Below are 14060 nucleotides of genomic sequence, written 5' to 3' on the forward strand. Positions count from 1 at the left end.
AACGACCTACCACTGTGTTATCGCTCCAGCCCTCTCTAACCCCTAGGCATGTTTATTATTGGGGTGGGGGTTGGTTGGCCCATATGTGGCAGTACTTGCTAACTCCTGGCTCTACATTCAAGGATCTTCCCTGGCTATGATGTGTGACTTCCTAGGTGATGTGTGACATAATACAACTAGGGTTGGTTGTATGCAAGGCTAATGAGTGCTTTACCCCCTGTACCATCTCTGGTCCCCCTTAATGCCTTTTATTTTGAGAAAGGGGGATTAGAGTGCATCCATCTGTGCTCAGGGATTACTCCTGACTTCAGGGGGTTGGTCAGGGGGTACAAGACAAGTACCTTATCCATTGTACAGTATCACTGTACTATCTTTCAGCCCTGTGTCAAAACTTTTTGAAACAGAAAGAGCACCCTAGCGGTCCATTATATAATTCTCTTTTTTTCCCTTTTGGGTCACACCCAACGTTGCACAGGGTGTGACTCCTGGCTCCTGCATTCAGGAATTACTCCTAGCGGTACTTGGGGGACCCTATGGGATGCTGGGAATCGAACCCACATCAGCCATGAGCAAGGCAAATGCCCTACCCACTGTGCTATCACTCCAGCCCCACATTATATAGTTCTAGGGAAAAGACTCGTACATACAGGGGCCGGAGCAATAGTACAGGGTGTAGGGCATTTGCTTGCACACAGCCAGTCCAGGTTTGATCCCTGGCACCCCATAAACTCCCCCGAGCACCACCAGGAATGACCCCTGAGCACAGCCAGGAGTAAGCCCTGAGCACAGCCAGGTGTGGCCCAGAAACAAAACAGAAAACCCAAACAAAAATATTGGTGATACTACATCATGTTTATGGATTGGGATACCCAATATTGTAACTAATTAAATTCTCTTTAATTAATCTATAGATTCAATATTTTAAGTGCTTTTTATTTTGAAGCACTAAGTTGATATTAAAATATATAAACAAATGCAAAATTTTGAGAATGGTTAATTTTTTATTTTTTTCTGCGGGGCCACATATCTTCGACCCATTTTTAGAGTTTTTGACATATGTAATTTAATTATAGTTTCATGTTTCCCAGAACACTTTCCTTTTTGTAGTAGATATATTTGTTACAGATCACGGTCATGGTCACAGTCATCCTATTGTTCATCGATTTGCTCGAGCAGGCACCAATAACGTCTCCTTCATCCTAGCCCTGAGATTTTAGAAAGTGCCATATTCAAGGCCCTTTCAGGGTCAGGAGAATGAGTCCCATCATTGTTACTGGTTTTTGGAATATTGAGTACACCATGGGGAGTTTGCCAGACTCTGCCATGTGGGCAGGATACTTTCGGTAGCCTGCCAGGTGCTCCAGAATAAGAACTAGATAATAAGATGTTGCATGGCTGCAAATGTGGTTGCGTGCTTCCAGGAATTGGGTTTTATGGTCTCTGGGTCTTGGCCATTGATGGGATTACCTGGCGCTGGGGGCAGTTGGTGGGTGTAGCACCTACCTACTGGAAGATGGGGGATCTGGGTGGAGGAGGCCCAGTCCCGATTCGAGCAGGCTTGGAGATCTCAGCCCTGGGACCCGCATGCCTGGGTTCCTCTGCTGGTTCCTTCATGCATGAGGCTTGTCCGAACATGTGGAGAGTGGTCTCAGCATGGCTGTGGTTGGTTTCGAGGTCTTTGGCTGCCTGGGCTCTGCTCGGGGTGGGGAGGGAAACTCAACCCGCCCTCCTCCAGGGGCCCTGGTGAGGACAGCCAGGCACGGGGGCAGGAGACTGTGCTGTTCTCTTCCGGGACAGTTAGTTACAGATAAATTTTGTCAATTCCTCTATCATAGAAGATCTGTTAGACTCTCTGCTCAGAAGGATTTGGAGCAGAAAGAAAAGCAACATGTTAAAATGAAAGCCAGGAGTGGAGTTCATGCCCAATTCAATCAGCCTAATCAGTGGCTGAATAAATAGCAGTACTCCTACATAAAAAAAAAAAAAAAGAAAACCAAGAGATGTGCCACTCCTGTAATCCATGAAATTCCACCCTCCAATAAAATGAGAGTGTAAGTAGCTACAGCTTTTGTCAGCTGGCATAGGTTTAACCCATTAGTATAAGTGTCTAATAGCAAACAGAATACATGATGTTTGTTTTGAGTTTTATTAGTTAGGAATGTATTTTGCTTTAATAGCCTATTCAGCTAGAGGTTTAGAGAATAGTGATTTATTTGCTTCGCAGAAGTCTAAAAGTCTTTTCCCTTGGTTCAGTCTTTGAATACTGCCAGAACAGTATCTCTGAGTCTTTTTCTTGTGGGAGGGGATAAAGGGGTTAGGCCACACTCAGTGATGCTCAGAACTTACTCCTGACACTGAGCTCAGAAGTCACTCTTGGCAGTGATTAGGGATCACTCCTTGGAGGGCTCATGGGGACCGCATGTGGTGGTGGGAATTGAACATGGGATGGCCGTGTGCAAGGCAAATGCTCTATTTTCTGGACTACCTCTCTGGCCCAGAAATGAGAAAATTTTATTTTATTTGCACGCAGCCAACATGGCCGACCCGAGTTCGATTCCTCCGCCCCTCTCGGAGAGCCCGGCAAGCTACCGAGAGTATCTCTCCCGCACGGCAGAGCCTGGCAAGCTCCCTGTGATGTATTCGATATGCCAAACACAGTAACAACAAAGTCTCCAATGGAGACATTACTGGGCCCGCTCGAGCAAATTGATGAACAACGGGAGGGCCTTGACTTTTACTTACTTAGTAAAACAAAGTAGTTGTATTAAAATTTATTTAGAAAAATGTGAGGCTAGAGAAAGGGAGAAGTACATGTTTGAGAGAGAACACAGACTTCTCCAGAGTGGAAATGAGCAAAGAAGCAAGCAAGCAAGATATGTGTTCAAGGGAGAACATGGGCTTGAAAAGCAAGCTAGAAATGAGGAAACTTGAGTGCCATGCGTGGTAGGAGGTTTGTGTAGAATGTGCTTTAGAGAATGGAGAATGGAGAAAATACTTTTTTTTGTTCTTTTGAACTCAAGTTCTAGTAGCAGAAAGAAGCCAGAGGAAGAGAAAGGATGCAGTGCTCAACAAGAAAAGAACAAGTCTGCTCCAGAAAAAGCTAAGGGCAGACATAATGTGCCAGGAAGGTATGTTTTCTCTCCTAAATTTCTTTATTTCCCCCGGCTGAATTTAAATGAGAACCAGTAGAGTAAAATTGCAAATAGTACACCTGAAGTCACCATGGTGCATATGGAATTTGCCAAAGTTGTAACCCTCAAAAGGTGAAATATTTCTTTTTTATTTGTTTATTTTAAAAAATTTTTATTAGTGAAACACCATGAGGTACAGTTGTAGACTTACAAATTTTTGTGCTTGGGTTTCAGTTATACAATGATTGAGTATCCATCCCTCCACCAGTGCCCATTCTCCACCACCACTGATCCCAGTATTCCTCCCACCCCCTTCCCCCCATCACACCCTGCCTTGTGTGCATTCCTTTTTGTTTTCTTTCTCCTTTTGGGTGCTGTGGTTTGCAAAAGAGGCATTCAGTGCTAATCATGTTTGGTCTATAGTCTACTTTTCACATGCATCTCCCATCCTGGGAGGATCCTCCCAACACCCTTTATTTGGTGCTTCCTTCTCTGTCTGAGCTGCCTTTTCCCCTAGCATGTGCAGCTGGCCTCCAAGCCATAGAGTAAACCTCCTGGTACTTATCTCGGATATTCTTGGGTGTAAGTCTCCTACTTTGTTACTTTATGTTCCCCAGATGAATGCGATCTTTCTATGTCTATCCCTCTCTTTCTGCCTCATTTCGCTTAGCATGATACTTAAAAGGTGAAATCTTTCTTAGTAGGTCCTCCTCTTAAAATCTTGAGAAAAATTTACTTTCATAGCAAATGTAAAGAATAAGAGGGAAAGAAATCTGTGAAATCTCCTAATACCTAAACATTTTAATTATGACAAGCTCCCTTCTGGTCTAATTCTGAGTAAATAGGTTTTTGTTTGTTTGTTTTGTTTGGGGGCCAGATTCAGTGGTGCTCAGGGTTTACTCCTGGCTCCATGCTCAGGCATCACGATTGGTGGGGCTCAGGAACCATATAGAGTGTGGAGAACCGTGTGGAGGACCATGTAGGGTGTGGGGGATCCAACCTGGGGCAGCTGCATGCAAGGCAAGTGCCCTAGCCACTGTACTATTGCTCCAGTAAGTACCTTTTTGTTGTTGTTGTTCTAATTGTTTATAGCACAGCGGTAGGGCGTTTGCCTTGCACGCAGCCAACATGGCCGACCCGAGTTCGATTCCTCCGCCCCTCTCGGAGAGCCTGGCAAGCTACCAAGAGTATCTCGCCCGCATGGCAGAGCCTGGCAAGCTCCCCGTGACATATTCGATATGCCAAACACAGTAACAACAAAGTCTCCAATGGAGACGTTACTGGGCCCGCTCAAGCAAATCGACAAACAACGGGAGGGCCTTTACCTTTACCTATTACCTAGACTAAAACAGTCTATAAAATGCCATTAGATTATTTTGAATCATTGACTCCTTTTCTTTTCTCCTATCTCCTGTATTCTTTTGCCCTTCAGGCAGAAAATTCTAAAAAGTACTGAGGAGCAAAAGTCGGAGAAGAGAATGAAGATGCAGCAGGAGGTGATGGAGATGCAGAAAAAGAATGAAGAATTCAAGTAAATAGGTTCTTCCTCAAATAATAACCGTGGGGACTTACTGTTGTAGTTTCTCAAGTTCCTCAGCCTCTTGATCTGCTGTGCTTTTGTAGATCACAGGCCTTGCATGATGTTTGGTTTGCAAGAGAGGGGTCTGTGGGTTTCTGAAGAAACGTGGTCACAGCACGTTTAGAAGGCCACAAAACTACAAACCAAGACTACAGATATTCACTTTGTTCACAAAAATCCATCTCCCTATACGTGCTACCTCACGAATCAGTGCAGAGATGCCAAACCACAGAATGGCTGGCCTACCATACTCCAATCAGCTGCCAGCCTGAGAAGCAAGCATTCCACCCCCTTTTCCCAACCAGGCATTAAGGAGTGTGATGAAGGTAGACTTTAATAAGCTCTACCCCGCCTGACAGGGCTGGAGCGATAGCACAGCGGGTAGGGCATTTCCTTTCAAGTGACCAATATGGTCGACCCGAGTTCGATTCCTCTGCCCCTCTCAGAGAGCCCGGCAAGCTACCGAGAGTGTCTCGTCTACACGGCAAAGCCTAGCCAGCTACCTGTGACGTATTCGATATGCCAAACACAGTAATAAGAAATCTCAAAATGGAGACATTACTGGGCCCACTTGAGCAAATCCATAAACAACGGGAGGACAGTGACAGTGACCCCCTGAAAGCAAAGCCTATTTGTATCTGACAAACTCTTTATCATAGCCCCTATTTTCCTTCTATTGGAAATGCCAACTTTTTTGAAAAATAAGACTTGCTTATTCCAGCTTCAAAACATCTTCTCGGGGTTAGCGAGAGAGATCACTCAAATGCTGGAGCACATGGTTTACATGCAGGAGGCCAGATTGGATCCCCTACCCGACAGTGAATAGGCACTGAGCATCAAGTTGGGAGCAATCCTTTAGTGATGTGGGATATGACTCCAAAACCATCAATAAACAAATACACAGAGATTATGAATAAAAACTTTCTAAAGACTCAGCACTAATTCTCAATGTTAGGAATTCCCTAAAAGCATTCTTTCAAATTATCAAGCAAATCTCTCAAAAAAGTCAAATACAGGGGCTGGAGCAATAGCACAGCGGGTAGGGCGTTTGCCTTGCACGCAGCCAACCCGGGTTCAATTTCCAGCATCCCATATGGTCCCCTGAGCATTGCCAGGGGTAATTCCTGAGCGCAGAGCCAGGAGGAACCCCTGTGCATTGCTGGGTGTGATCCCAAAAAGAAAAAAAAATTATATATATATATATATATACATATTTAGAAAACACCACACACCAAAGCATAAATATCAAGATAATTACAGTTGGTCAGGAAAATAATTTACCTGTGAACAAAGTGAATATCTGTAGTCTTGGTTTGTAGTTCTGTGGCCTTCTAAACGTGCTGTGGCCAAGCTCTTCAGAAACCTACAGACCCCTGTCCTGCAAACCAAACATCATGCAAGGCCTGTGACCTATAAAAGCACAGCAGATCAAGAGGCTGAGGAACTTGAGAAACAACAACAGTAAGTCCCCACTATTATTATTTGAGGAAGAATCTATTTTCTTTTCAGTTTTGTAAGAGGAAGTTGCTGTTCTCGCCTTGGGGATTTATGGCACTGAATAGCTATAGACTCGAAGCCGTGTCATGACCTACTGTGTCAGCTGATGAAAAACTAATGCAGAAGTGGAAGAATTTATGATTCTATTAAAGGGGTGTCTTCTGAAGTTTGTTTAGGAAGATTCCACCCATTTATAGGAAGTAGTTTGTGTTTGGTTGGTTTGGTTGTTTTTAGGCCACATACAGCAGGGTTCAGGGGCTATTCCCAGCAGTGCCGGGTATCACATCCAGGTCTCCTGTTGGCAAAGCATACACCTATCCCATTAAGCTCTCTGTCCTTGTTTTGTTTAAAATATTTTTAATAGTTTAGGTAACATGGTTACAGTTGTATTCACATTTATGATTTTGGTGTTCACAGTTAATGCATCTTCACCAATACCAGAGCGCTCAAGACCCCCTACTGGCCTTGTGTCCTTTCTAGTCTAGTTGTGATTAGCACTGGGATATCTCTTTGATGCCCTTCTATTCCTTTTTCTGTCCTTTTGAAAAGGGAACTTCCTTTGTGAAGAGAATTGTTCTTTAAAGTGATGGAAATGTAAGAACTATCGTTTATTCTTTGCTCTGGAAACAGAGATAAGTTAAGAGCTATGGTAAGAGCTGAAATTTTGTTTTGGGAATTTTATGATCAGTAACCAATTATTATTATACTTTTGTTTTCGACCTACTTTGTTGATTGGTTTTCAGTAAAAAAAATTTTTTGTTGTTGTTCTATGAACTCACAGATATAAATTCAAAGCACGGGAACTTGATCCCAGGATTCTTGAAAGGGGGCCCATCTTGCCTAAAAAACCACCGGCGAAACCACCCACTCAGCCTATTGGCTTTGATTTAGAAATTGAGAAAAGAATCCAGGAACGAAGGTCAAAGAAGAAATCAGAGGATGAACATTTTGAATTTCGTTCCATACCATGCCCCTCTAAGATCTTGAAAGATGTTGTGGTAAGAACAGTTGATGTGTGCTGTAACTATACTTCACCAAATATCCATTGGTCACAAATGTTGGGGTAGACGGACACTGTAATTAAGGCATCATATTAGGAGCAGTAGGCAATAAAGAGACATAATAGGTGAATTTTGCTGTCAGGACCCTGTAATCTAGTAAAGAAAAACGCATTATGTAGAAAATATAAAATGTTCTGAGGTTCAGGATTAAAAGTACTTTAAAGGGGGCTGGAGCTATAATACAGCGAGTAGGGCATTTGCCTTGCACACGGTGGACCTAGGTTCGATCCCCAGCATCCCATATGGTCCCCAGAGCTGCCAGGAGTGATTCCTGAGTGCAGAGCCAGGAGTAACCCCTGTGAATCGCCGGGTGTGATCCAAAAAGCAAAAAGGAAAAAAAAAGTGCTTTAAAGGAGGTAATGATTTTTTCCAGGTGTAGGTGCCCTTTTGCTAGAACCTTCATTTCTGGCCCTGTGCCTGAGGACTAGCGACTCAACACCCATAGACAAAAATTAGTAGATTGAGTACTTTCCAACCAAGTAAAATAGAACTTAAATGCAAACAAATGAACAGCCATAACAGGGAATGCTTGATGGAAGAGGAAACATTTGATCTGATCCTCCCAAGGTGTAGTGAAATTGTCACCATAATAGCTGAGATTTAATAAGTGCCTAACCCTTTTTTGTTTTCTTGTTAATATTTATTTTTCGGTGGTGCTAGGACTTGAACCCAAGGCTTTTACTCATGCAAGGAAAGGGCTGTACCACTGAGCAACATCCCAGGCACTACGGCTCATTCATTTTGACCATAATCCTTCAGGTGGTCACTTTAATTATCAGCAGATTTCTAGGAGGCAAATGAGGCACAGATGGGTTAAATAACATTCCTGGGGAATTAAGCTAGTAAATGATCAAGCAAGAATTCAGGCACTTTGATTGCAGAGGGCTGTGAGAGAGAGCTGGGGGAGGGGTGGTAGGTGGTGTGTGTGCTTTTCCATTATACGGTAGGGTTTTAACTTTTAGAAATACAATGAAATCTAGTAGTTTAGCAGTCCAGGCGGGGGGAATAAAATAACAAAATTCTGAGAGGTGGCAAATATGAGGGAGCCTTCTGTAACAGGAGTGAATGTCGAGGTAGGTGGTTCAGACCATAGGATCTGGGTTTGATTCCTGGTGCTGCTAAAAAAAAAAAAATAGGAGGTTGGCAGGGCAGAAAGAAAAAAGAGAGAAATGAAGAAAGGGAAAAAGATGAGTGAAATAAGGTCTTAGATGTTGTCTTTTTGAGATGTCGCCTGCCCAGGTTAGATCCCCAGCATCCCATATGGTCCCCTGAGCCCACAGGAGGGATCCCTGGGTGCAGAACCACGAGTAAGCTCTGAGTACAACCAGGAGTTGCTCAAACGAAACAAAACCAAACCTATCCTTATTGAGACTTTTGGGTGAACAGATCAACAACGAAGCTGTAGTAAGTCAGGTGTGTTAGATACGATGTGGTATGCTATAGGGAAATTATGTGCCAAATCCAAGTCGTTCTCAGATCCTCTGGGGATTTTAGCACATAAACAGATTTCTGGGCCTCAACTCTGGAGTGTTGATTTGTAGGGTGCTGCACAGATGATTGTGAACCTGGTGAAGAATTTAGTGTACAACCTGAACACAATAAGCAGCCTACTTGGTAACAGTAGTAGTAGCTGTCATTTTTTTATTAAAAAAATTTTTAATAGTGAGACATCATGAGGTACAGTTGCAGACTTACACATTTTTGTGCTTGGGTTTCAATTATACAATGATCAAATACCCATCCCTCCACCAGTGCCCATTTCCCACCACCATGGCTCCCAGTATCCCTCCCACCCCCCTTCCCCCCCCATCCCACCTTGCCTCCGTGGCAGGGCATTCCCCTCTGTTCTCTTTCTCATTTTGGGTGTTGTGGTTTGCAAAAGAGGCAATGGGTGACAATCATGTTTGGTCTATAGTCCACTTTCAGCATGCTTCTCCCATCCTGGGAGGATCCTCCCAACACCTTTATTTGGTGTTCCCCTCTTTATCTGAGCTCCCTTTTCCCCTAGTATGTGTGGTTGGCCTCCAAGTCATGGAGTAAAATTCCTGGCACTAATCTCGGCCATTCTTGGGTGTTAGTTTCCTATTTCGTTACTTTATGTTCCCCAGATGAATGCAATCTTTCTATGTCTATCCCTTTCTTTCTGAGTCATTTCACTTAACATGATACTTTCCACGTAGTACCACTTGTATGTAAATTTCATGACTTCGTCTTTTCTAACAGAGTAGCTGTCATTTTTTGCTTGTATTAGAGTTTTAGGGTTGGAGCGATAGCACAGCGGGTAGGGCGTCTGCCTTACAAGTGGCCAACATGGCCGACCCGAGTTCGATTCCTCCGCCCCTCTCGGAGAGCCCGGCAAGCTACCGAGAGTATTCGATATGCCAGACACAGTAACAACAAAGTCTCCAATGGAGACGTTACTGGGCCCGCTCGAGCAAATCGACGATCAACGGGAGGGCCTTTACCTTTACCTTTACCTTTAGAGTTTTAGGTAGTCTACCTAATTTCTCACAACAACTCTTTAAGGGGTAGGTTCTCATATTATTCCTTCCTTGCAGATGAGGAAATAGTCATTAAGAATTATTTAGTATGCTTAGCAAGGATCTGAACCTTTCATCTCTTTAATCACTTTATTCTCATCTGCTACGCTGCTGTTGTTTTTTTTTTTTTTCGGTATTTGTGGTTTTTGAATTTGATGCTAGCTGCTCACAGATCTCCCTACTCAAGATTCTGGTGATTTCACTTGAACTCTTGGTTTTAGAAAAGTAAAGCATAGATGAATTCTCATCTACCCTCTTAGGGTTTCATAAAGGGAGGCTTAAAAGGAGAATTGTGGCTTGGCCATCGAAATGTTTTTCAAATTTGACGGCAGACCTGAGATTTGATACCTTGGTTTCCAGCCTTGGACTTCTTCACAGCAGGACAGAAAAGCCTTCCTCCTAGAACCCACATGAAGCTTTGCCTGTGTGTTCGGTTCGTCCCCATCTGTCCTCCTGATGCTGAAGCTCCATCCCATACGTCCTTCCCGTGTTTCTTGTGCTCATCCACTTGTGGTTGATAGATGCTGAAGAGACAGCAGGGTTGATGAGACAGGCCTGGGCAGCAGTGGTCCATAGATGGAAAAAGACACACGGGAGTGTGTGAAAGAGGGGGAGTGATGAAAGCCTTGAGCCCAGGGATGTGCAGTGTGAACCTGATGCCGACATCTAGTGGGGTGCTGGGGGACCACAGCCATAGAGGTGCTGTCATGAGACCAGTGAGTAATTTTAGCAATATTTTAGATGTGACTTGGGGATCAGCAGATCAGTGACGTCTTTCCTTCCCTCTCCTTCCCCCGCCCTCCACTCTTTTTTTTTTTAATTCTCCTTTCCTCTACCCTCTTCCTCTCCACCTCTTCTCTTCCCTGAGATAATTTTTTTTTCACTGTGATTTTCCTAACTGCTCTGAGACAGGCCTGAGAACTCTGTTGCCTTGGGGAACTCACCCATAACACTCCCATGGTTTATTTTAGGTTGCTTTTATATTCTCTCTCTATCTCTATCTCTCTCTCGCATTCTTTTCTTTTTCTTTCTTTTTGGATAGGGGGGCAGTGAGGGGTTCCCACACCCAGCTGTGATCAGAGCTTACTTTTGGCTCTGTGCTTAGAGATCATTCCTGGTTCTACACTCGGGGGATCAATCATATGTGTTGCTGGTGATAGATCCTTGGTCAGATGTAGGCAAGGCAGATTTTCTTATCTGTTGTATTGTCTTTCTAGCCTTTAGCGCATTTTAAAAAAAAATTTATTTTTATTGCTGGAGCGATAACACAGTGGTAGGGCGTTTGCCTTGCACGCAGCCAACATGGCCGACCCGAGTTCGATTCCTCCGCCCCTCTAGGAGAGCCCGGCAAGCTACCAACAGTATCTCGCCCGCACGGCAGAGCCCGGCAAGCTCCCCGTGACGCATTTGATATGCCAAACACAGTAACAACAAAGTCTCCAATGGAGACATTACTGGGCCCGCTCGAGCAAATCGATGATCAACGGGAGGGCCTTTATTTATTATTTATTTTTATTAAGTTCACAATAATGGATTGCATTCAATATTTCAACACCAGTCCCACCATTATTTTGAACTTACTTGCTACCACTCAAACCTGCTGAACAGGCAGATGCTAGATAATTTATTTTGTATTGCTTGTTATGAATAGTTTAAGATGTTGCGTGGCCATGAGAGCGGCCATACACTCCTAAAATTCTAAACTTTTAGATAATCAGGGTCTGGAGAAATCCCTCCAGCGAGCTGCTCCCCATTCCCTATTCCTTGAGACCTGGAATTTACAGTCACTGCTCCCGCATACCTGGGCTTTTCATTGGGTTCTGGAAGTTGGCAGCTGCCAGGATCCCTAGGGGGCAGGTACTGCCACAATGCCTGCTCCCATCTGAGGCACCCTGGTGAAATCGGCCTGGCACAAGGTCGGGAGGCATCTCTGCAGCGAGCTGCTCGGTTCGGAGATTCTTTTGTGTCTTTAGTGATTTTTAAAAGTATATTTGCAGAGTAGTTAGGCAGTCATCATCATCACAGCTGATTTAAACATTTGCAACATCAATCTCTTTTCTCTCACCACACCTGGCAGTTCTCAGGGCTACTCCCACTCTATGGTCAGAGAACCATGTGATGCTGGTGATGGAATACAGTCACTCAGCCAGTTGAGTTCTTTATTTTTTTTTGGGGGGGGGGGCTGTTCTCAAGGCTTACTCCTAGCTCTGTGCTCAAGGATCACTCAGGTGACTGTGGTGCCAGGGATCAACTTTGGTTGGACCAAGTATAAGGCAAGTACCCTACGCATTATACTGTTTCTCCAGCACTGCGTTGGGTGCTTGCCTTTCTTTCCCTCCCTCCCTCCCTGCCTTGCTTCCTCTTTCCCTCTATTCCCTGTCTACCCTCCTTCCTTCCTTTCCTCCCTCCCTCCCGCCTTTCTTCCTTTCTTCCTTTTTTTATGAAGCAAGGATTTTTTTTTTTTTTTTGCTTTTTGGTCACACCCGGTGATGCACAGGGGTTATTCCTGGCTCATGCACTCAGGAATTAACTCCTGGTGGTACTCGGGGGACCATATGGGATGCTGGGAATCGAACCCGGGTCTGCTGCGTGCAAGGCAAACATGCTACCCGCTGTGCTATCGCTCCAGCCCCAAGCAAGGACGTTTTTATTGAAACTAATTTAGAAGGATATGAGGGGAGAGGAAGGAGTATTATTCAGCGAGAACACAGGTTTCTCCAGAGTGGAAATAGCAAAACAACATAAAGACAAGAGAGTGAGATACTCGTTCAAGGGAGAGCACAGGCTTGAAAAGCAAGCCTTTGGATACTTTTCTTAAATGTATCATCTGTCTACTCACACTTCCCACTTCTAAGGACACTTCAACTATTTGCTAATATCTTTCCCAATTTCCCTCCTTCAGCCCCCAGAACACTAGTGAAAATCAGGAAACATTTGATTAATTCATCGCCTTTTTTTTTTTCTTTTTGGGTCATACCCTGCGATGTCCATGCTCAGGGGTTTCTCCTCGCTCTGCACTCAGGAATTATTTTTGATGGTGTTTAGGGGACCACATGGAATGCCAGGGATCAAACCCGGGTCAGCTGTGTGCAAGGCAAATCCTAGTTGCTGTGCTATTGCTCCGGCCCCCACTCTTTTTATTTTCTAACCAATTAGAATGTGAGTTACCTGAGAGCAGGGAGGCTGTATGTCTTTATTGTTCACTTCTGTAGCCCTAGTACCTAGAATCACAGTGTGGGCATAGTATGGGAGAAATGGATAACAATATAAACTGAAAAGCGCTGGCCTGTGTTCTAGCCTGCATTGGTAATTAATGTTTTAAGATTTATTTGGTTTTTGGGCCACTACTCAGGGGTAACTTCTGACTTTGCACTCAGGAATTATCCTGACTGGCTTGGGGGACCGTGTGGGGTACTAATGTCCTATCCGCTGTACTATCACTATATTGGTAATTTAAAGTTGAAAGGAGATGTAGCCTATTTGCTCAAAGTTTTTGCAGTCTGGTAGAGCAGACTGATGTCTAAACAAATAGGGACACTAATATTAAATAGGGACACTGATATTAATCAGCATATGTCCATTGACATTTGAAAACGACAGTTTTTCAGTTGTTCTGCATAATACAAGGGAATGTTTTTCTCTGCCCTTCAAGCCCTTGTAATTTAAAAACCTCAATAGCAGAGCAAGGAGCTTTTTCTGTTTCCATGAGCTCAATTTCCTTTATTTTTTCATGATTCCCTCATAATAGTAGTGGAGATGAAGTATGGATGGACAGCAGTTGTAAAGTGCTTTTTATAAATCACTTTCCAATTCGTTAGCACTGGGCCTCCTTGTGAATATCTCTTTCATGACTTACCTTTTGAGAAATCTCTACAGTTTATTTTTGGGTTCCAGGCCACTCCCGATGGTGCTTAGGGCTTAATCCTAGCATTGTGTGTGCTTCAGGGTCATGCCTGGTGAGGCTAGGGTGACCATATAAGGTTTTCAGGATTGGACTGGTGTTGGCTACATGCACGGCAAGCACCTTAACTCTTGTACTGTCTTTCTGGTCTTCTGTTGATCTTTTTTTAAAGGCCCTCACGTTGATCATCGATTTGCTCGAGCGGGCCCAGTAACGTCTCCATTGGAGACTTTGTTGTTACTGTGTCTGGCATATCGAATACTCTCGGTAGCTTGCCGGGCTCTCCGAGAGGGGCGGAGGAATCGAACTCGGGTCGGCCATGTTGGCTGCATGCAAGGCAAACGCCCTACC

The 14060-nt window shown here is 44.1% G+C and overlaps 1 protein-coding gene across 1 annotated transcript in view; it reads left to right on the plus strand.

Moving 5' to 3' along the window:
* Window positions 1-14060, plus strand: part of LOC130017471 (targeting protein for Xklp2-like) — a 37540-nt gene that overhangs the window by 9030 nt on the left and 14450 nt on the right. Inside the window, exons 4-9 of the mRNA XM_056108174.1 lie at window positions 1836-1914; window positions 1990-2051; window positions 3027-3128; window positions 4564-4662; window positions 6989-7205; window positions 8810-8882. Of these exons, the coding sequence (XP_055964149.1) occupies window positions 1836-1914; window positions 1990-2051; window positions 3027-3128; window positions 4564-4662; window positions 6989-7205; window positions 8810-8882 (632 nt within the window). The remainder of the gene's footprint in view (window positions 1-1835; window positions 1915-1989; window positions 2052-3026; window positions 3129-4563; window positions 4663-6988; window positions 7206-8809; window positions 8883-14060) is intronic.

Source organism: Sorex fumeus, unplaced genomic scaffold, assembly GCF_029834395.1.
Source record: "Sorex fumeus unplaced genomic scaffold, SorFum_2.1 ptg000197l, whole genome shotgun sequence".
Taxonomy (NCBI): domain Eukaryota; kingdom Metazoa; phylum Chordata; class Mammalia; order Eulipotyphla; family Soricidae; genus Sorex; species Sorex fumeus.